The sequence below is a fragment of the Rhyacophila brunnea genome, unplaced genomic scaffold, assembly GCF_057557595.1.
Source record: "Rhyacophila brunnea isolate RB1 unplaced genomic scaffold, BYU_Rbru_1.0 scaffold_4, whole genome shotgun sequence".
NCBI lineage: Eukaryota > Metazoa > Arthropoda > Insecta > Trichoptera > Rhyacophilidae > Rhyacophila > Rhyacophila brunnea.
The window spans coordinates 24,282,165-24,307,097 of record NW_028233068.1 but is presented as its reverse complement, the minus strand read 5'-3'; the positions used below and the strand labels follow the sequence as shown (position 1 = coordinate 24,307,097).

At 33.1% G+C, this 24,933-nt stretch overlaps 2 protein-coding genes across 5 annotated transcripts in view; one reads left to right on the top strand and one right to left on the bottom strand.

Moving 5' to 3' along the window:
- The first annotated feature begins 161 nt into the window (after nt 1-161).
- Nucleotides 162-7,660, top strand: Trc8 (TRC8 ring finger protein). Its single transcript, XM_085954315.1, has 2 exons — nt 162-483; nt 2,364-7,660. Exons 1-2 carry the CDS (start codon nt 255-257, stop codon nt 4,106-4,108), a joined length of 1,974 nt encoding a protein of 657 aa, XP_085810441.1. The 5' UTR covers nt 162-254; the 3' UTR covers nt 4,109-7,660.
- Nucleotides 7,661-7,860: 200 nt separating this feature from the next.
- Nucleotides 7,861-24,933, bottom strand: part of FipoQ (F-box/LRR-repeat protein FipoQ) — a 34,353-nt gene continuing 17,280 nt past the window's right edge. For 3 of the 4 annotated variants that reach the window (XM_085954317.1, XM_085954319.1, XM_085954318.1), the window contains exons 3-12: nt 18,225-18,393; nt 17,091-17,246; nt 16,648-16,797; nt 15,255-15,415; nt 13,648-13,753; nt 13,310-13,511; nt 12,197-12,364; nt 11,823-11,877; nt 9,035-9,183; nt 7,861-8,194 (exon numbers count right to left, since the gene is read on the bottom strand). In XM_085954317.1, the coding sequence (XP_085810443.1) occupies nt 8,059-8,194; nt 9,035-9,183; nt 11,823-11,877; nt 12,197-12,364; nt 13,310-13,511; nt 13,648-13,753; nt 15,255-15,415; nt 16,648-16,797; nt 17,091-17,246; nt 18,225-18,393 (1,452 nt within the window). In that variant the 3' untranslated portion in view covers nt 7,861-8,058. Of the gene's footprint in view, nt 8,195-9,034; nt 9,184-11,822; nt 11,878-12,196; nt 12,365-13,309; nt 13,512-13,647; nt 13,754-15,254; nt 15,416-16,647; nt 16,798-17,090; nt 17,247-18,224; nt 18,394-19,866; nt 20,104-24,933 lie in introns of those variants that run through there. The other variant, XM_085954316.1, reaches the window with a different exon arrangement.

Sequence of the window (24,933 nt, the reverse complement as noted above, 5' to 3'; positions counted from 1 at the left end):
ATTATTATTTATTTTTTAACATTACAAACATTTTTAGTTACTTCGACATCTTACGGTGAAAATTTGTTACTATTTTTTATGATAAGAAAATCTGCAATGATGATCGGTAAAACAGCACTCGCCACTAATGCAAAAATATTATTTTGTTGTTATAATACGTGACTGTCAAAAGCTGTGACATCAGACATTACGGTTTTTCTCGAATTACTAAAGTTTTTGTGGATTGTATATTAAACAAACATTATAGATGAATAATGCCGCTTTTGACGAAAGTTCTGGGACTTGCGGAGGTCGTGTTGAGGGTTCCACCGCTTTTCCTGGTGGACGAATTGTTAAAATTCAGCCTAGGATTGCCAATGTCAAGTGTGGAAACAGAATCTACAGTTTTCGCGAACTCAACCCTAGATGAACAATTAGCGCAAGACTATAGTTTTATGAGGGCAATTGCATTCACGTTTTTAAAAATCCTAATATGTTGTTTCGGTAAGTTACATGCTTTCTTTTTGGTCTACAATTTTTTGCATAACTGAGTGTGTCTGGTGTGCCAGCTGTCATGTTTTGACATACACATACATGACATGATAATATTTCATGATTAGACTCCTCTTATTTTGACAAATAGAAATTAATTCATGTAGAATATTGAAATATCTTTATCTAAAGGCAATAGACTAAAATAAATATAACTCTAAAGGAATCCAAAAAACATGTGATCAATTCTATTGATTGTTTGAGTGTTCCATCATAATAATATGCTAGTATTTACATTTAATTACAACCCAGTTGGTGTACACTGTACAATATGAATATATCATCAGTATTCTAAACTGTATATTAAGTCGTCATTACAAGAGCACCCAGTTGTACAAAATGGAAACGTTTTTTATGAAAGCATTGACACAGATTCCAAAAGTTTTTAGAGTAGGTACATGTCGGTTATGGGGAAGCCAGGCGGGAACCGCGCTCATTGTCATAGCCGATTTTGGGCAAAATTCATGAATTCAAGAATGACAACCTAACTTAACCTAAACTAACCCAACCTAACAAATAATCCAGTATATCAGCTATTTTCAAAATGTGTTTGCCGCTGGCTTCCACATAACCGACTTGTACCGTTTTTAGTATATTAGAATTGAAAGCTATAAAATAATAATAATGTCCGCCTGCATTAAATTTATAGTATTGAATACATTGCTAGTAAACAAAAGAGAAGAGGGTGACCAGTTGTTGAGGTATTGCTTTAACATACAGTTCTGACATATAAGCAGAAGTATGACGATTGCTACAAATGAATCTGCAATTCAAATGAATCTGCAATTCAAATGAATTGCAGCAGTTTAAATTATTATAGCGCATGTACAGGTGCATGGATTTACTTATAGCACTAGTGCAATAATAATAACTGTTTACACGTAAAAGTGCTGACTGTCTCGCCAATCTCATTCTTCAAGAGTAAGCGTGACGCGATGTTGTCATTTTATACTTCGTACTATTTGACAGATTGTGAAAATCGGTTAACCTTAAAATGAGTCTGTGCGGTGTAGTTCGTTTTTTTACCGGCAGGTTGGCCACTATCGTTCTACTGTGCAGGCAGAGATATCGAACAAATCCAACTGTCGCATGAAAATTCAGAAGAGAGAATTCCGAAATTTTTTGATTCATGCATGCAATCTTGCAACTTGCATGATAATACATGTTTACATGTGCATTTTCTTGTTATGGCCGCGATAATACATACTGTCAGCAATAAATCCATGCATGTGTAAACGGGGTATTACTCTCGGTAACCTCTGTTTAATGATGACATGGATTTTTAAGGCGACTCACACCTACCCATATTTTTTCACAAGAGTATCACACATTATGACGTAATTGTCGAGAAGACGAATTGATAAAATTGCATATTAAATTATATTATTTTGCCTGCAATAATTTTGACAAGATAAGCTTGTTCCTACGCTAGTGTCTGCCAAACTGTGTGCCGTGGCATACTAGTGTGACGTCACTAGTTTTCAGGTGTGCCACAAAAGAAATCTACAGATGGTAGATGAGCAATTAAGTACATACATTTTTATCTAATTAAGAGCCACGTTTTGAGATAATCATTTCCCAAAGTTATTAAATTGTATCCTTCTCACCAACAGAACCTATGTTACCTACCTATGTATGTATGTATGTTGATTAAACAATATTATTTTATTGTTACCAGTGCCGTTATGTAAAAAAGTTTGCCAGACACTGTCCTCCACGATCGACCACGAAATACTTTGTGATAGACAGGTTGTTGACCACTCCTTCGATATTATTTTTTTATAGTTTCATGGATAACAGATACCTACATAATTTTGTGTTTCTCATTTCAGGATGTGTTGCGGCACTATGCATGTTCGTTCTAAGAACCAAACACCTTATCATCGTGTACAGGTACTTAACTTCAATTGGCATAGTCTTCGTATCGTACTGGACAAATGTTTCTGCTATGAAGCAGATTCTTTCGCTGTCGACTGTATCCGATGGGGGTATAATGGCTCCGAGTATCCTCGAAGACATTTTGAGTCTGAACGTCACCAGACTCTTTGATCCGGAAGGTCCTGGAATTATCATCATGGAAGTTTATGTGGTGCAGTTCATCCTCGCTCTGACGTTCTTCTTTATTAATTTGGGGCCGCATCATTGGACTTTACAATATGCCTTACCGTTCAGTTTTACGATGCCATCCGTGTTAGCTGCTTTACCTCTACCGCGAGCTATGCTACATCATGCGCCTGTTTTTGCGGCATTATTACCGTTATCTGTTGTAAAATTTCTGTTATGGTCTTCAATACTATCTATAATACAAACCATTTATTTAGGCTATCAGCATGCAAGAAGTTTCGTTAGGAGTCATGGTCCATCGGCATTAGTAGAAACCGAATGGTTACGATTGAACGTTCCATGTGTGTTGAGGATGTTTTGGGTATTAAGAGTAATGGAACATGCGTGTATACTGCTTATGGAAAACTATGAGCTATCAGATGAAAGTTTTAAAGTTACCACCTTATTAGCTGTTCAATCGCTGGCGACGATGACAAAATCATTGCTGGTCAGCGGTTGCGAAACAATAACAGCCGTTTTAGGGATGACATCTGTTATTTCATTCTTCTGCCACTACATTGGAAATTTCTTCCAGTGGATTTTGTTGACGGATGAGGAGGAAGATAAAAATATCGGTACCGTGTCTGCGATTCTTTTTTATATACTCGCTTTGCAGACGGGACTCACCTCTTTGCATCCGGAGAAAAGATTTGTCAGGCTATGCCGCAATTTCTGTTTACTTTTTACGGCAATCTTACATTTTGTGCACAATATTGTGAATCCTATTCTTATGTCTCTTAGTGCCTCGCACAGCCCAAGCACTCACCGTCATGTTAGAGCGTTAGGAGTTTGTTTATTTCTAGTCATATTTCCACTGGGCTTACTAACTTACCTCTGGTCTAACCATACTTTGTCAACATGGCTTTTAGCAGTCAGTGCATTCAGTGTTGAAGTCATCGTAAAAGTAGCCGTAAGCCTTATGATTTATTCCTTATTTTTATTAGATGCGTACCGTATAACATTCTGGGAAAAACTCGATGATTATGTTTATTACATTCGAGCATTCGGGAACACTGTTGAGTTTTGTTTTGGTATTTTACTTTTCTTTAACGGCGCATGGATTCTAACATTTGAATCAGGCGGGGCCATCCGCGCATTGATGATGTGCATCCATGCATATTTCAATATCTGGTGTGAAGCTCGATCCGGTTGGTCCGTGTTCATGAAGCGCCGTACTGCTGTTAATAAAATCAATTCTCTGCCGGAAGCCACCACTGAACAGCTTAGGGATTTGGATGATGTTTGCGCGATTTGTTTCCAAGAAATGAAGTCTGCAAAAATCACCAGATGCAATCACTTTTTCCATGGAGTCTGTTTAAGGAAATGGCTCTACATCAAGGACAGTTGCCCTCTTTGCCACGATATATTGTACAAACTCACCACTGATAGTGAATCGGGGTCCGAAGCTGAGAATAGCAATAATCTGAATCTCTTAGATGAAGCCGCGGCCGATTTAGGTGTAAATGTGAGGTGATGATCGACTTGAAATATTTATACTTACTGAATGATAGGGATTGAATGTAGTCTACGGTGTTTATTTAAATTAAATTATTTATTATTTACAACCCTTAAAACTGATATTAAGGTAGAAGTGAGTATGTTTGTGATTTGGATGGTGGTTATAATATTCAAAAGTAGTTTTAGTTTGAAACACTTGTTTGGAAATAATTGGACTGATTTAGAGAGATTTAGAGAAAAATTATAGATATAAATTAAAGCCACGATTGGTCATTCATTGGGTGACTTTTTGGCAATACTTATTCGTAATTATTCTGTTTTAGAACTATCTCCTTCGCCTATACAGTTTTTAAATCCTTTTATCTCGCAATAGTCTTAAAACTATAGCATGCGTTTTTATTATATAGCATCAAGGTATATTCATTTTTTTCATTATATGCCTATACATTGTTTTTGAATATAGGTAATCTAGTAAATTTAATCATGTTAATTAATCTTGTAAACTTGACAATGATTTTTTAAATATTAATACATAAATAAATTAGGTTACGAAAACTAAATTACTAGCAAATCGCAATAACTGAACTTACCTGAAAAATCTCTACTTGTATGCCTATCTTTACGGGTTGTATCCATAAAAAAATTATACAAGTTATATCTGCATCACCCAAAACCAAAGTGTAAAATGACCAATAGAAGGGTTTAGGTAAATTATAATATAATAATATATCACTTAAAAGAAATTTGTAATGCCTTTCATTTATGGTCTATGAAAAGCATTTTTCATAGACGCATTAACCGCCTTGTTGTACAACTATTTACAACGTGAAAAAAAGCATTATTATTTTACACTGTCTTTCTATGTGGGTATGTATTTTTTTATGGACATTAATAAGATAATATTTTCATCGTAGTGTTAGTGAGAATAAATTTATTACATATTACGTCGATGGTGACAAATTTTGACAGTTGCCGGCTACGCAGATGTGTTAATATGATAGAGGTAGTCACCTCATGTATGTCGGCCCTCTCATTGAGCTCATTCTAGTAGTTAGTTTTTCTTGCTGTTGGAGCATAATTTAGCACTTGTGCGAGCACTGGTGAAGTGTAGGTTCATTCTTTATTAGTTTATTACAATCAAATTTTTTGCATAGACAGCTGGTAATTCCATATTAAGACTTACAATAAATCTAAAGATATTGTGACAAACAATGGAAAGTATATTTCTGACTTTGGGGTTAAAATTAGTTTATTAAAAAATGGATAGCTAGTAATATTAATTTTTACTTCCTTCGATTTTATCTGAATTATGTATTTTTTTTAATTTCCGTAATTATTCATCAATGACATTATCTAATATGGACGAAGCATCTAGAAAAAAAATGACACTCAATTTTTTGTGAGATCTGCCGAATGGCATAATTCATATTTTAATATCAATATCGTTCGCTCAAATGAATATTGACACTAGAAACACTGTTCTAACGCCATTACAATAAAGGTGATATTGCTATAAATTCTCAATGTGTGATATCGCATAATGGAAATTTTGAACTTCTGTCACGTGACGTCTACCTATACATGTGTGTACGTGTGTACTATGCACGAATTTACTTGCTAGCTACTGTACTGAGTGCGTTGTCCATTAATAATATCATTGATGACATGTATTTGAAACCCCCTATTCAGTAGTGTAACATATTATGTAATAATTTTCAAACATTGAAATTCAGTCTTTTTTTCTATTGCTGTTTACTATGCGCGCAAATGATTTCCGAAAAAATAGCTGATGAATTTCATTGACATTGAAATTAGAAAGATGGGTAAAACCGATGAAAGATAATATTAGCATGTAACAAAACCTGATGTAAATTGATTTAACTGATATATATTGCTTATACATTTAAATATTTCAGAGATATCTTTATTATAAACCTATTTACTTCACCATAATGTATTCACTTGCAAATAAATATCTATATGTTCATATAGATCCAGTAACACATTCACGAACTAAACCACTAGCGTTCTTATCATTTGCTTATTTTATAAGAAACCAGTAGGGCATCACTGTGATCACAATGATTGATAAAAATAACATTTAGGTGTCTTAAAAAATTCAAAAACTACATTACATAATGTTAAAGAATACTTTATTACGGGTGTCATGATTTATACTGCCCGTGAATGTGTTATAGAAGTTATAGAAATAAATTTTATATAGTTAATATATTATTTCGTTGCCCTTCAGGTATGAATCACCATCAACAGAATCATAGTTTTGAGATTATAAAAAATATTCTTTGAATGTTTAAAGTTGTATAAAAATCAATTATTATTTTAAACATTTACTCTGATTGACCAGATTCACTATTTTGTCCTGTTCAGTAATCATGGCCAATCTCAAGTGTATATTGTTCTGATGATGGCGAGTTTTGCCTGAGCAGCGACGATTTTATGCCTACTTGTAAGATCAGAATAATTGAATAGTCATTATAAATGAGAATAATATATATAGCCATTGTATACATTATATTGAATATTTAACATATACCTACACATAGACTCAAGTTTTTAATAATCTTTTGTATCCACCACCATGTTGTATTAAAAAGTGAAATCTAGAATATCTACAGTATTCCTATCACTCATGTAGTTTTTAGAAATCCTCATTAAGTATCCAAAATTTTATGTATAAAATATCATAGAGAAAATGAAAATACATCATAAATTAAGTAAGATTAGCAAATGATGTGATACTAATAAACTTTATTTGAGATTAATTAATCTTTCAAAACGAAAATTTATGATAACCAATATAATTAATTTATCAATAATAAAATTACTGATAACTGCATTCAATTGTGTAATAGTTCTGGATATTAGTATTCAATTAGAACCAATTGTATTGTCGAAATGGTACAAAGTTGAATATTTCACACAAAACATTTGTAAGTTGTGTGAAAATATTGGACATTGTACCTGTCTGATTTAAGAGTTATTAAATACATTCAATACATAGTAATGTGAAATGCCTTGAACAAAAAAATTGCTATATTCTTTCGCTTTGATCTCAGGAGTTTTCCTCTTGAAAACTCGTAAATTAATACTTTCAGAAAAGACACTCGGAATAGTTTTACAAATAAGTGTTTCATTATATTTTAATAATTTTGTTTGTGGGCACCTTTTTATAATAATATATTAGTAATTATAACAATGACTCTTGTAAATAATAAAATCTAATTTAGTATCGCAGTAAAATGTTGTTTATTTTAATAATACAGTACCTTCCTAATTAATTACATACAATTGATGAGAACTCTTCTAAGTTTATAAGCTGAACCCTGAGAAGTTTCGGTATGTTGTTGCGCCGGTCAGTAGATATTTCATTTTTACAGCTAGTCTGAATTATTCTTTCTATATCTAGAATCAATTCAATATTGATAATTAAATATACCCTTTCAACTGCTGTTTTAATTACAACATAATTCATTTTATTTTGACTTAAATTATTGTAAAGCTATGCTATTCGTCCCAAATAAAACATAGTATGTTAATATTACATAAGTGGGTATCGATATTCAAAACAATGCTACAGTGTCTTGAATTACATTAAATACTGAGATTTTTTTCAATATTTCTGTGACACAAAGAAAAATAATTTAAAAATTTATTCGAAACCACAGAAATCATTTGCAAATAAAAAATAATACAATACTGGTAATAATTATCAATAGGTATGTTGGTTAAAAATAATAGTCTTCCGACGAAAGTCACATTTTATTTATTAGATGATAAATGAAATGAATAATTTACATTGTATTTAGTAGGTGGCACACTTGACTTTTATGTTACTATTAATTTATATTTATATGATAATGAGACTAATAATAAATATATTGATTTTGGATATGATATACAAATAAGTAATGAACTCTAAATAAGATAATATATATAATAATATAACTAATTGAACACAAGATCTTTGTAGTTTGAAAGAAGGTGATAATTAGAGACCCGACAGTTGGTTGTTGTTCGCACGACCGTGGTTCTGTCTGCTCTTTCGAAGTTTGCTTTTACAATCTCGTAGTAACGGCCATCACTAAAAATTAATATGATTTTCAATAACATAAATTCTGAGGAATCCTTCAAATTTTTAGTACACAAAAGATTAAGTAATAGTCCAGCGGCATAAGTAAATAATTTGAACATTTGTATAAAATCATTAACCATTTTGGTATTTTATAGGTTTACATTTGTGAAATGTCGAGTTAAACTTCACATTAGTATTCAACATGATAAAATATACATATATCAAAGCTGAAAATCAAAAAATCGGACAGTAATTATAGAAAATTTAAAGTTTCTCCACCATTTTGGAATTTAGAGGCTCCTGGGTAAATTTTAAAATCACCTAACATCTTTAAAATTAAACTTACGATATCCCCATTCATCATGTCCAAGTTCATGCTAAGTATTTATATAAAAGTGCACACTTTGTCAGTTTTTCTGAGCTGTGCCGACAGACCATAATTCAATTTCGAAAATTAATAAATTTCTCTGAACTCCTCTAACGACACATAACCGATTTAACTCATTTAGTGCTGACACCGCGACTGGTGCGTTTGCATTAGTTGGCCATTAGATATAATTAACATGATATTTAAATGATTGTGTTAATAAATATGCTATTACCATGCTCCGCAGGTTTTGTTGATTCATAGTATAACATTTTTAATAATCCCCATTTTTTTTTCTACTGTACAAATTAATTGTTATATTAATTATATCACTGCATTGCAAATTCAATTATGTAGGAAATTGAATATAAATTAACTTCTGATACATAATTCACCGAAAATTACATGCATGCTTAATTTTTTGAAGTCTTCTTTATATTACGTAATAATATTGTAATATTAGGTATTAAAGCAAGTCCTACCTCAACACCAGGCATCTCATCTTAAGGCATTTGACGCGGATAATATCGATGGCTTTTTGACTCTTGTCAGAAAATCTCAGGTTATCGGGATCCCAACGTAGTTCCAATCTTTCAAGTTTGCCACAATTACTGGCAATGCCGTCCATCAACTGTGCGAGAAAAAAAATATTCACAGGTTACAGAAAAATTTATTGTAAAATGATTAGGTTGATGTGCGGTCCATAGATTCTGTGGATGTAGAGCATCTCTAAATTATTCAAATATTTAATACATCCTTAAAGGTGCTTTTAAACAATCAGTTTTGCTGCCCAATCGGTCTTCGTTTCAGTCGAGCTGTCAGTTAAACTGACGTGTAAATGCAAAACTGAAGCGGCTGACTGAAACCGAAACGGAGAGGAGACAGGATGGATTTTCCATCAGTTAACTTATTTGTTTTTAGAGTTGCCAGTTAAATTGACATGTAGATTACTATGTTGCCATATTTTTCATACTATTCTAATTTCGATTGAAATAATATTATATTTCTTCAAATATAGGTAGGTGCTGTATTATACCAACCAATATGTTTAGAAAGTTAGAATGGATAACTAAACTGATCGTCTAAATACACCGCCATTTCAAAACTGAACGGACCAAAACGGAAACCTACACTGAACAGACAACAGAACTGATGTCTAAAAGGACCTAAGACCAAAAATACTTAAAACATTTTTTCCAAAGTAATGGAAATGAGATAATATTGTTATAACATACTATGCTTATCACATTGAATAGAAAATAAATATTTACTTTATCTATATTATATTATATTTTTTATCCATATTTTATTTCGATCGCGTTGCCAATTTTTTTTTTCCACCATGTCCGATCCTAATAGGATCATATGGGCCTCCACAGACTAGAGGTTTGTATTAACAGATTTTGTTTTTTACGAGAAATGGATGTCAGCCACTTGCTCAATCTATTAGGTCCATACCCTGACACACACACAAATTGAAAATGTATATTATTTCATAAAATATCTACTTTCTGCACAAATTGATATAAGTATAGATAACAAGTTCAAGAAATACATATTTTAAACGGAAGAGTCTCCTCTACCTCAAAGGTCACTGGCTACTGGTACATATGGTAAAAATAATAATATTTTATACATTTATAATATACTAAGACCGGTTTCATCATGCAACATTATAAATTGGTGTAATGTCAAAAGATGAAATCGATCTCAGTATGTTATAAATATAGAAAACTTACTATCAGGGTTGATGGTTAGACGTCACCACAAATCGCATGCTGGGACGGTTTGGATATGAGACAATCAGGAAAAGAAACATGCGCCTGTCGATCTTGCAGCAGAACGCTCGGGGTGTGAGGAATATAGTCGACTATATGTTACATCTACACGCAAGTACCACAACATGTGTCAACTATGCGATACCTGCATGTTTTCCCTCTTGATTGCCTTCTGTCCATACTGTCAGGACATTAGTGTACAAGATAGCACTCAATACATGGCAGTCGAAGTGGTTGGCATCTATCTGTTTTTTCCAGATGTGTCCTACAGGCTTCAGATGAGACAACTAAGACCAACACACTGGGTAAGCCAGTTCCTGACCAGCCATGGTGACTTTGCCGCCAAGCTGCACGGTTTTCATTTGATAGGACATGGGCCGTAATGCACATGCTGGCACGACCATCAAGATACTGAACACATCCTCTGGGACTGCCCGCTGATGGGATCTGACCGAGCGGAGCTATTTGCCAGGGTCCGTCCACACAGGCCCAATTGGCCAAACCAACTTGATATCAACCAAGGCCAACTTTGAGGCATTTGAACAATTTGCTGTGTCATATGGAGGACGGAATAATTCAGATCCCTCCTTTAGATTCATCACTTTCAATTCCTGACTCCTCTGTTTCGGCAGAGTTTCAGTACACAGGTAGAGGGGTCACTTCATGTCATTAAAGATGATGGCAGAGCAAGTCAAGATTCTTCTTTTATTTTCTAAACTCTTTAAACACTAAGGTGCATGGTTGTTACATCAGTCATGTGCAGCTACGTTTTGGGATAAGGAAGTGTGGCATAAAAATCTTTTCATTCTGTCACGTCTATAGCGTCATGGAAGGCAGCCAACAAATCTCGACTGCATATACATGGGGTAACTCAAATCATGTCCAAACTGTCCCAGCATTGAACATCAAACCTGAGACTTCTTGAAACTTATGATACTGCCTAGCTGTCAGAATGTGCAAGAAACCTAAATAAAATATATGATGTTGCTTCTTTTAACTAGGTATCATCACATATTCTCTACATCAAGAATCAGAGAATAAAAAAATTTGTATTACACTCAATTTCAAAATAGATGTTTCTCTAAACATATATTAGAAAAATATTTTTCCAATGATGTGTTTTGGAAGTGTCAAATTATACTATAGGTACATTCAATAACGAATGCAACATTCTTACATTTTGTGAATAATAATTAGATATTATTTGACTCAGCTGAAAATGTTACACTTTACGAATCCAAAAATTATTATATAGGTATATTATAAATTATTCCATGGCCAAAAATTAGCTTTAAAGTTTATTCTTCTCAAATATAAATGCAAATGATGCATGATATATATAAATGTACTCGTATATACATTACTCAAATTTTTAATAAGTAATTATTCTTATACTAAATTGATATTACTATGTATGTACCTATATTATTATGATATTCTTAAAAACAGACATGTTTAAGAAAAATATAATATATTTATATTTAAAATTTACCTGATCAACATGAATATTAACTCCCAGTCTCTCCTGTGTTCCCATTACTAGTATCCTATGGAACAGAAGAAAGAAAATATCAAATGTCATATTTTTTATTTTCGTAATATAAAAATAAGTTGTTATAAAACACACAATGTCACATGAAAGCAGTTTCCTTGTTTTGATATCCCAAGCTGTTGAGGATCATGACTCCTTTAAAATGTCCAAGCGATCCCTGCGTTCCGCTGTCTACATAGCTGAAGATCTTTAGAAACGCGTAACATCCTTCACTTGGGCTGACCATTATGTAACACCACACCATCTACCCAATTCTAGAGTAAATATTATTGTTTTTCTGTTTACATTTAGTAAATACATTTTTTTAAGCTTACTTGGCGTTTGTTAGAATTGGCAACACACTCTGCCAAAGTTGATCAGTGATATGTGGCATTCCACTTAAAACCAGACCCCACAGCTGCTGACCGTATCTCGAGAGGAACTTGTGGAGGGCATCGTCAGTCAGATTGTCAGAACTGTCCAGATCCAACGCCACTAGGTTTCTGAAAATTTATTTACATTATTGGCACTTAGTTTAATAACATTTTTTTTCATAAAAATGTATTTTATTAAAATCAATCATGGGTATTTTTTTCTCAATATACGGTCCAAGAGGAAGCATAATATCGATACTAAATTATACATTGGTATCATAATTAATGGTGCATTTATTCCACCCATTTTATAGAGATCAAAATAAACAACGCTGCAGATGGAAATATTTGAAGTAGAAACAAGTTATGAACTTCTAAAATTGGAACCGTTTCTATTGAAATAAATGATTTTTTTAACAGTCTTTTATTTTACGGCTAACTTTCCTTCAACAAGTCTCGGTCGTAAAGCATGGTAGGTTATACTATATTATTTGTATGTTAATACAATATATTGCACCCACAGTGGTTGAGTTGGTATAGCACCAGTCTCTTAAGCCAATATCCACGGGTTTAATCCCGCTACAAAAAAATTAATACATATCGTCAATAATTTGTGTTCGATCCGGTGCAAGGGCCCAATGGGTTGGGCAAATTGCCAACACCCATTCTTCAAAACAACATTTGTTAATATAACCTCAACTCTGGAGGCCCATATGCCACGTTTAGGAGTAGACATGGTAATTTACTTTACTATATAAAAACATTTTCAAAAGCGAAACCATGAATGAATTACTAATATGAATACATAATAGTTTCTCTATTTATAATCATTAATGGAAATTAAAACTCAATGTTTTACTTTATCTCTAACTGGGAATTGAAGCCAAGACCATAAATCACCATGCAGAAATGAAATATGTAGGTAAATCACAATTTCCAATCTTAGGCTTGATGAGTGTGGAGGTTTTAACAGTCTTTTTAAAGATGAATGCATTATGTAACCTCATCAATAACAGCCAAGATCCACACCGGATTATTGAGCCATGAAAAAAAAAATATTATTGTACAACATACCTGGCATTACCGGATTCTAAAAAGCTCTTAAGAACAGAGTCATTGAACCCGTTAAGCTGTCCAGCACTGAGGAATCGGAGATTGGGAATCCTGGTGAGCATATCAATCAAGCATTCTGTTGATAGGTCAGTACCTGTTATGTCCAATTCTTGGATGGATGACTTCTCCCACTCTACTTGCATCACGTGTTCCGACTGTAGGTCTGGAAAAATAACATTGATATTTTATTTTAATTAGAGTGTATCTTATTGAATACTGATTACAGCATCCATTACATACATAGTGAGTTATCATTATAAAAACATTGTCATTTTGTCAAAGAAAAAATATTAACATACTTGTTCCACTCATAAGTAAACATCTCAGACGTCGGGATCTTTGGAAAAGAGTTTTCATTGTTGAGCCTGTCACTTTATTACAGTAATTGACAGCTAAACATTCCAACTGAAAAGAACAATTAATATTTCTATGAAGAAAAATAAATAATCAAAATGTCTTTGGCACCAATTAGGATTACAGCGAAGACATTTTACAACAGAAGAATGATATTTTAAATCTTATTTCATTCCTACATACAATATTGTATTGAAAACAAAACCACAATCTTATTTACATCTAAAAATAGTTGGAGATTAATATTTTATTTGCAATACTATAGTTTTCAGTAGGTACTTAAGCTTATTATCTGAAAATTTATCTTAGAACATACATACATACTTCAGAAACACCTCAGAATATACATATTAGAAAAATATTAGTGCAGGTAGGACTCATACATACATCCATCGAATTCCGGCTAATATGCCCAATATTAACAAAATTTGATTAACACCTTGGATGCATGATTATTTGTTAATTTCGTTGTGAGTAGGTATGGTGCAGGTGGATTGGTAAACCACATTGGCCGGAATCCAATGGATGCGGGCTCGAGTCCCACCCGACACTAAGATTTTTTTCTAATTGGTATATTTCTGAGGTGTCTCCGAATTATATATAAGTATCTATGTTCACTAAAAATGTTACATTCTTGAATCTTATGAATCAATTTATTAATCTATGAAATAATATTATGGCGATACAGTTATTAGCTAATGCGCCATAATCATGGCCCCCACAAGGAGTGGGCTATCAGAGCTCTAGCCTGCGGGCCCGGTAATAGGGGGGACCAACGTGGCGGGTTGACCAGCTAAGTTAAATATACACATATCACAAATTTACTATAATATTTTCAGTTTATGTATATCAACATTTTGAAATATGTGGTTGTGTGATGCAATTTGATATGTTTTAATTAAATGATAATTCATTTGTAGAATTTCGGAAATGCTACTGTAGAGCATCACAGCTATATGTAGGGGGCCTGCCAAAGATCCTGGCCTGGGGCCGCACTGCAGGATGTGGTGGCCATAGCCATAATATATATATGCAGAGAAAGTTCTTATGTAATAGGAAATTAAATAATTAATCAACTAATTATTATAAACATAAGCCCAGTCACACATTGAAAACCGTGTAGTAACCGTGAAAACAAAACTGAGCGCAACAGCAACTTTCTTATGTGCCTATAGTAAGGCCTGGCAAGGACAATGACGTCACTCGCCAAGCCAAAATGAATGACGAAGTGCAACATTTTGGGATTATACCTGCGCCGCATGTCGGGTGAAAATAGTTGCATGTGTATCCAGATGTTTTTTTCAAACTAAAAAGTCGCATTCGACCAATCTACGGAGCTCCATTTGGCAACGTGTGTTTTGTGAATAACGATGACGTCAGATCGACGTATTCGACACGTTGCGGGCGAGACGCGTTTTGATGTGAAAGCTGGCTAACATGTTGTAACACATCCACAAAAATTAATTAACTCAAGAAAAATAATCTCAATCAATGAATACAATAATTCATTGAATATAAAATACATAGTTTAATAATGATTTGTCCTTCATACCTGAATACAGTTTGAACTAAATGCATCAATGTGAGAGTCGTCAACAAAATTAATTCCATACAAATTAATGACTCTCAGGTTTGGGGTCGCCGACTTCAGTTTGTGAACATTAATGACCTCATAAATTTCCTCTTCTTCTTCCTCTATCTTTTCATATGTCCCTGTAAATTCAAAATGACGTTATTATTATTTGTTTTCCAATTCTAAAGTTTTTAAACGTTTTAACAATAATATACTGACGTTCATTTTGTTTGTTTTCAATTTCAGTTTCTCTAAGATTCCTTGGCTAAATACGCACCTGTTGATAAATTATATAAAGAGGCCAAATATGAGGGTTATTTTATTCATTCAATTATTAATATTCAAATTGGTGGAATATGGAGGGGTCTAGGACGATTTGGCACCGGGACAACTGGACGCCACGGAATTCGAAAATAAATAGACGTCAGGTACTTATAGGTACTTTAAAAAATATATTTAATATTATTATTTATATTTAAATGATTATATTATGATTTAATAGTTGGTGAGAATGTAAATATGCAGACGTAATCAATGATTTAATCGTGCATATGTTTAAGTTCCAACGAAAAAAGAGTTTTTTATTTTATATAAAGCCTTAGGCATAGTAATTCTCAATCCGCAATAAAGAATACATTATGTTAAGAGTAAATGAATTAAAACTACTAAGTAGTAGATAGAAACTGATACCTCGTCTACGTTCTGTATACGTGTCTACGACAGTCCGGCGTCCAATTGTCCAGAGTCCAGTTGTCCCATTCCCTATGGAGGTTACTGACTTTGAAACTATCAGCTTATATTTAATATTTTTTTAAATCCTCGATAAGTGTTCTCTTCCCCTCTGATATTATAATAAATAAACAGAAATTTTTATACTGCTATTGTTACTTGTTACACGATACGTGGCGTTTATTCATTGAGTGTGTCATCTGGAAAAGGCTTTTAAGAAAACAAAATTTTTCTTATTTTTTGATAATTTACATAAAACTTATCCGGCTCTCTTGGATCTCAAACTATAAAAATATAGCCTAAAATGCATTTCAACGCTGAAAAATAAAAAAAAAACAACTTAGAATTCCATCCTTTTCTGCTGACATATGGCTTTCCAGCATTCATGAGAATCTTATTCTTCACATCCCGCCACTCTTCCACTTTTTGTTCCACTAACTTTCAGGGAGTGTTCCCGTGAAAAAAAATCCTAGAGTAACTTTTTATAGATCAAACTATCCGGAAGCTCCAGTAAAATGATTTTCCATTGAAAAGTCAACCTTGACCATTTTGTTGGTTACGTTTTCCAGGTGACCCACTTCTTTATTATTAATAAAATAATGTCAAAGAAGTCTTAATGGCGGGTATTCATACGGTATCTTACCAATAAGATGCAAAATTTCCAAGCCGTTGATGAAGTTATAGATTTTCCTCATGAAGCCTTCCATAAAGATGACCTCAGACAAACAGACGCACATGTACTTCAATTTGGTAGGGAAAGCTTGCATCTCAGAGAAATCATGCAACTGCATGGCTAGAAGAGAATTATATCAACATGATTGAGTATCTACAAGTTGGACATCTGTGTTATACTAATGTTGTCAGTGCTGATACTAGTTGCATTGTGAACCAGGATTGCCGCTTAGCAGTAGAGGACTGTCAAGCTTGAAACCCACTAATTGAACCACCTTAGGTTATATAGAAAAGATGATGGCGTATGTACCTAATTTGAGAGTGGCCATTTTGAATATGGACAGTTGTTAGAAGAAGTTATCATTAATGATGGTCAATTTTTTATTTATAAAAATTAATAATATCCCTACCTACCTGTACTGAAATCCAAAAGCATGTGTGTCAAATTTGGGCATTTATTTGCAAGTTCATGAAGAACGGTATGGGTGATCAGTTCAATGGGAAGTTCGATGTAGCGCAGCGATGGCCCGAACCGGATTGATATGAGAGCCAGCAAGGATTCCAAAGAACCTGAAATAAATTAGCAAAAAGAATCAATAATCATTATTAGAAGTAACTGTGCTATCTTTTTTTGTAAATGGTTTCGCAAATTAAGTTCTGTACCTACATTAGAAGTAAAATAAATTCTTTAGGATACACCAAAATGTAAAATTGAATAATGCCAACTGCTTTAATAAGTAGTAGTTAAATGTATTGTTTTTTTCTCTAGATTATTCCATTTTTCTTGTCACTAAAAGAATTATAGTATTATTCTATTACAATGCGATAGTTTATATTTTTTTAGATTGGCATTTGGACTTAAGAACTTTGGACAACCAACGTTATACAATGTTATTTTTCATTGTTTCAATGTCAAATAAAATTGTATAACATAGCGTTCTGTAACATACAGGCATGGCCCCCACAAGGGGGTAGCTGATAGGGCTCTAGCCTAGGGGCCTGGCGTGGCGGGTCGATCAGATATGTGAGATAAACACACATTACAAATTTGTTCTAATAATAAAAAAAGTCGCACTTGGCACAAAGCACTATTTCACCGGAGGGTTATAAACATTTAAAAAATGAAGTTGTAAGATGCAATTTTTGATTGTTTTGTGTTGATACTCGACAACTCCATAATTAAAGTAGATGTATTAAGACTACAAAAAATCGCTAAAAATAAACTGAAGGCTCTTACTTTTTTTACATCTAACACAATTTAAATTTTGAAAACGTTTTTGTTGTGTCACACATGCCATTAAACATAGCGATAGGTAGGGGGGCCGCCAAAGAACCCGGCCGAGGGGCCCGCTTTTGGATGTGGGGGCCATGCATACAGGTACTTACAAATTATTATAAACAAATTTTAGGGGAATCATTACAGGAATCTGGTGAATCAATTATTAATATCAAAAGCACCGCAGGCGATCTTTTTAATTCGGACGTAGACAGCATTATTTTGATCGAAGCTAATATATTATAGAATGAAAAAAAATACTGACAACTCACCGACATGTAGACCAGAAATTTCTGGTCGTAAACTAACATGTTTCCACAGTTTTGTGTCGTAGGCAATCATCCTCCATTTTTTGCAGACGCGAGCCATGCGGCAAATTTCGCGATGAGGGGCATAGCTGAATATGTTCAACAATACTTTGTCAGGAAGCTTCTCGATTGTCTGGAAAATTTAGAAAAAATATTTTTTAAATTTGCGATAATATTTTATCTTCACGTGGTTTCATTTTCGTCTCGCCATCTTAAAGGTAAGTGTATTATGTATCTTTACTTTTTTTTCAAAGTAGATAATAAATGTTTATTTGGCTAAAAATGAATTAAATTCATAATATTGTATATTATTATGTAGTGAGTAAATCCTTCATTATCTTATTTAACAATAACAAGTCATCCATTTTTCTAAATGTACCTAAATATAAGTACTATATAAATAAATTTATGGTAGGTAATTTTCTTATGTTATTTTATTTTCGTATCGGGTAAATCATAATAATATATCAATAATTGTTCTGTACTTCAGAGCCAGACTGTCGAATTACGCCGAAATTGTTAACTACAGATTTCGTACCTACCTAAATTATCATATTATCTGTCAGGCCCAATTCAAAATTTGAGTCTATTCATAACAAAATAACATGAAAAATCTCAAATTACATTTTCCCGGAAGTATTCTTTTTGGAGATAAGGTAGTCTCGCTCTCAGTTACATATATTATTAATTATTATGTAGGCATATTATAGATAGGTACATCTTTAAAATGTGTCTGTGCTGTCACAAAGCAAGAAACAGCTGCTCGTCTGATTATACATGTTAGACAAAAATAGAATCGATTTTACAGTAATGTTATGTACAGCTTGTCACAAAATATATGCCAAGGAAAATCATCTCTTCCTAATTATTTACCTACCCATCATTCGACTAATAATTATTATTAACAGCTGCGCTGAATATTATCAATTTGTTACTTTCATTTTTAGGAATGTTAATGTTATGAATACGATGTTTACCAATAAAACATTAGAGTCATATGATATTTTCTTATAGACCCAAATCATTTCGAGTATTCATATTAGAAAACTTATCTAAATTCGTACTTACAAGTTATTATTTTTTTATCGGGCTGTCTGTAAGTAGGTAGGTACATACATATTGCTTATAAAATAAATAACAAATTATTTATGTTATGTTTTAAAACTTAAATCGATGACAACAACTGATTACCTACTTTTATTTGAGAAAGCGCGTGAGGAAAATTAAATTTTTTTTTGCATAGGTATCCTTAACCAATGATAGTCATAACATTATCGATATAACAATTTCTGAATAATAATATTTTTTCTCGTTAACGCTGGGATTTAAAAAGCTTCTGACTATTTTCAACCTATATTTTGATCCAGTGAGTCTTTATTATAATATTATAAGTAATTCTATCAGTTAATTAAATTTAATTAGGTGGCAAAAGTTGATTAAAACTATGACGTCTAGGTACCTAATCTATAATTATATGAATCCAATGATTATGTAGTAAGACAGAATTTCTTTGTCATCATTTTGAATTGACTACATATATTTAATATTGACTAGTTGTTTGTCAGACTTAAGTTTTCTAAATATATGTAAATGTGTGTGTGCTCACCGTACTTGCAAATGGGCTCACTATTACACCGTCGACCAAATAGACTTGGGATGCTTCCAAAGCGAGCTGTCCCCAAATATCCGATTGAATATCCATGTCGATTCACCAAAGTACTTATCAATATTGAATATTCACCAAAACTAAACGAATAATTTTACAAAAACAGTGTATTTTCTTATTAAAAACTTTTGGATGGATCTAATACGAGGTGGCGGCGCTCGCGAACAAAACTTGAGAAAACTGGAAACTATCTCGAGTTATTTCTGGAAATTCGTACATATTCCTATAAAATGTAGATGCTCTGCAATCAAACTCAACATTTATAAATAATAATTTGTTTTTTGTGGATAATTTGTAGATAGTAGATTAATAATTTAGGTCACCTCATCAATCATGAAAAATCCAACCTATGTATATCCTATATTGTATAATATCAATATTGTTAGATATTATTGTTGGAATGTTTTGCATATAATTTGGAATCTTTATACTTAATATAAGTTATAATGATAATATAATCTTTATAATATAAGGTATACGCTTTAAATCGTAAATAACATAAGGAAAAGAATTGATTGCATTAGGAAAATTAAAATCAATATTTGAAAGTGGTAGGTACGATACATAAAAAAATCGCTTATGTTTGACGTGTGCATGGTTTTTTACATTTTATAATGCATACGGGACCATTTATTGGTCGTCTTATTGATATATTTTGACGGTATGCAGCCAATGTGGTGCACGATTTTTTGCGTTAAATTAGCGGCCGATTATACCTAGTCATTCAATAATTAATAGATTAAATTTGGCGATAGATTATTATTAGATTAAATCTTTTAAATACATGCAATATAAAACTCGATAATATCCTCGCTAGGATTATACTGATGTAACAATGGGCTGACATTAAAAAAAACATTAAAAAGGAAATTGACAAGGATCTTGAACGTGTGTTAAAGTACAATCGCCAACCAAGGATAGACGACACCAGTGGCGCACCCAGGGGGTGGGCCAGGGGGCCCTGGCACCCCCCAAAATAAAAATTATCAGAATGTAATTCACCAGCACATTTATAGAAAAATTTCTTAGATTTTAATTTCTAACACAAAAATTTCGAAAATGTCGGGTTTTTTTAGAAACCCAATCCCTAATGCAACTGTCAAAAAATTCTCGGTGTCCACTCGAATTCCGGACTGGTGTACACCGAGTACAATAGACAAAAGACCGATCAATGAGAAATTAGGCTGTATTGTGTTGTAGCTCTTGAGTCTAGACCAGTGCTTCTCAAACTTTTTCATACCACGGGTCCCCGAAATCAGAAAATAAAAATTCAAGGCTCACCTCCCCAAAAATTTTAGTCTTTAGTGACCAACAGTCAGTGGCGCACCCAGCGGGGGGGGGGGCAAGGGGCCCTGGCACCCCCATTTTAAGACATTTTAAGCTTTTACCAAACTTTAACAAACCCCCGTTTTAAACATTGAAATTGAAAGCCAATAAACTATACCTTTGGGCTTAGACAAATAAAAATTTCTTAGATTTTAATTTCTAACACAAAATTTCGAAATACTAATGTCGGGTTTTTTTAGAAACCCTATCCCTAATGGAACTGTCAAAAAATCCTCCGTGTCCACCCGAATTCCGGAGTGGTGTAGGTCATAGCTTGGGAGGGCTGACAGGGCTCTAGCCTGGAGGCCCGGGTTATGGGGGGCCCGGCGTATCGGGTTGACCAGATAAGTGAGATAAACACACATCATAAATTAACTTTAATAGTATAAAAAGTCCATTATTCTTCATGGCCATGACCATTTTCAATTACTTATATAATTGTGCAATATATTTTTTGATTATTATGTGTCGATACTCGACAGCTCCATTATTAAAGTAGATGTATTAAAAATCGCCAATAATTCACCGTATAAGTACCCTTAATTTGAACTAAAACACAATTTGGAAAACGTTAATTTAGTGTTTCACACTGCCTTTAATCTTAGCGGTAGGTAGGGGGGCCACCAAATATCCTAGCCTGAGGGCCCGTTTCAGGATGTTAGGACCATGGTGTAGGTACACCGAGTGCAATAGACAAAAGACCGATAAACGAGAAATTAGGCTGTGAAGAAGAAAAAGAGCCTATGGGACTAATTTACATTCTCCTCCTTGGGCCCCCCCCCCAATATTATATCCTGGGTGCGCCACTGGACGACACCAAACCACTCAAATAACTCCATCCTGATGCACCTGAGGGAAATGGGCAGATTAAAAGACCTAAACCGTCGTAGTTGAGCAGTGTTAACTATATACAGTATCCACGTTGGAAGTACGTCAATGGAGAAAGCTTGATGCAGACAGAAGAGAATTTGACGATTCCTTACACTTGACCAAGACCCATAGTGGGGTATAGTACTAATGACTATGAATACTTAAGTTCGATTGTGCCCAAATTACATTGTCAGTTAACTAAAAAAGTTAGTCTTTTATATTTTACTAAATAATGAAAAAAATATTATCCATGTAGGTATTTAATTAACCAACCTCATAATTAAGTACACCAAGCATGACCAACGCGCCGACCGCATCATACTACAAATAGGAAATTTAAATAACGTAGACATTCAGTTGCAATATGATATTGTTTAGATTTTGAAGGGGCAGTATTAATAATTCCAATTTTTATTTCCTTAACTTTCAAATTTACCATAATGAAACCGGCATGACCTCGTCGCATCATCTGATTCGTATTGCATGACTCATGGAGTGAGATAAAGATAATATATGAATCCCCATGTTAAACCGAGGCGCTGTTCTTTTTACCGTCACGCAATAGGCTTTTTCTACAGTACGAGAATATTTGGAAACTGAGTGCACAAAATAAAACCAAAACAGAATTTGCATGATGAATGGAAAATCGGGTAGGTAGAAGGTAGATATTTTTTTGTGTTTAATTTGTAATGTGGTATCCTAGGTACAAATATGTTACGTTTGTACAAGTTTTTAACATATAATATTGCTTTCGTGTATGCGTTAACTAGACCGCTGTTCGAGCGGGAAAAGTCAAGTTAAAAATATACCTCAACCTTACAGTGAAGTTCTTCCGTTGTACGTAGCTACATGGGTATTCGCATAGGAATGTTTTATGCTTTTCAAGCATGTCAAAGCGATCAATCAAGAATAATGGAATAACTAAACTATATTATATACTTATCAATACGTTACTATTATGATTTTTTTATGTATGTACTTAAAATAATACGACCAATTTTATAACAGAGTATTTCTTTCAATTCATATAACATAGCATGCGCCAGATTTGTAGTCGACAGTAGGTACTTATAAGTTAATAATTTTCACTCTTTCCAAAATACTTGCTACTTTTCTGTTGTGATCCATGATCAATAATAATGATAATAATCAACTGATTATGTACCACCAGTGGTGTGAATTGAACGAATACAAATTGAGTATATCGACTTCAAACTTAAACATCCGATTGTAGAATTGTACATACTGTAATAATTGAGGCATTGTTTTCAAATGATCCATTATTACTATTCTGAGAAAGAATATTGATAAAATGATAATATATCTTCATGTTTATTACGGTTATTGGTGTTTGAATGAGAATATAATATCAGACAAAAACATTCAAAATTGTATAGGTACTTACTTTATATTGAAAATTATATTCAGGAGATATTTTATTATCCAATGTGAGGAGTATTTTTTTATAACTTTTCATACAACGCTGTTTCACGCATAAATATTATCGTGTATATATTATGCAGTTCGTCAGTTCACAGTGAGATGGTGTACCTACTAGAAAAAGATGACCGTATAGCATAAAGATCGCGTCGTTATATACCTCCAAAAAATATTTTAAAGTAAAAATAAACACAAATTGAACTATACCGGTCCTGGTTATTTTTATATGGTGTAGAATGAACACTTCATAATATTATCATTGTGTTTTGTTTTAATTAATATAACATTATCTTGGCAGTTAAAATGCACCGCATATAACTTATAACAGTGATCGCCAAACGGTCGAATCCGAGCGACCGGTAGCTCGCGTGGGATATTTTATCATATTTATAAATTTGCGGCTTAGTGACTTTAAAAAAGTTGAGCTGCTTGGACAATTTGTTTCAGCTCCTTTTATTAATTTCAAATTATTGCGTTCAAAATGAAAGCATTGTTTTGTTCTACTTACTTATATGTGAATCAACGTTTTCCACTATGAAGTTGGTTAAAGTAAATATAGACTCACAGATGTACATCTTGATAATGATTGCATTCGGATGGGAGTAACAAGGTAGGTACTCATCGAGAATTGAAAAAAATGTGGAGGAAAGTGAATGCCATTCTTTTCACTAGGTACCTAATTATTTTTACCATTTATCTCAAGATATTTTTTAATTATTATTTTGTTTATAAATAAATAATTAAAGTACGCATTTTACGTTTGATTGGAAGTCCGATGTCCTAATTTATTTTAAATAATATAATAATAATAATATTATGTATGATACGATAAAGTACGATGATAAAAAATTATATAAAGAAGGAATATTGTATAAGTAGCTCACCAGTGAATCTCAATTTCTGAAAGTAGCTCACATGCTTATTGAGTTTGGAGTAGACTGACTTATAAGAATCACCAATTATTTATACAAATATTTTGTTTCCGGTTTTCTCACAAATGTACAACATACTTGGCGGTAAAATACTTCTATCGTACCTACCTTGAAGTAAAAAAAGAATGAAATTGGAAAGTTCTTTAATAGAATAGAAATGAGGATCTGATCGGCGGATCCGATTCTAAAAGAGAAGAGGCGATATGACAGCAAGTCACAGTCACAGCCTCGGTAAATCACACAAAAAAAGTACCAACATGTTGTGATAATGTTTCCCAAAGTACATAATAATGGTGCTCGTAACCCTAGTGGTATGCTATTGTAGACCCTTTTCCTAAATATTCCGTCCCCTCTCAACTCAACTGTCGAACTGGATATCGCTCTACAATGTAGGCATATACATTTTTTTTAAGAAAATATTTCATTTAAGATTATACGA

What these genes read in the sequence shown, in the direction of transcription:
- Trc8 (XM_085954315.1), top strand. Translation starts at nt 255, where the DNA reads ATGCCGCTTTTGACGAAAGTTCTGGGACTTGCGGAGGTCGTGTTGAGG. An exon ending in AATCCTAATATGTTGTTTCG is followed by an intron (nt 484 to 2,363) that starts GTAAGTTACATG and finishes TTCTCATTTCAG; the next exon opens with GATGTGTTGCGGCACTATGC.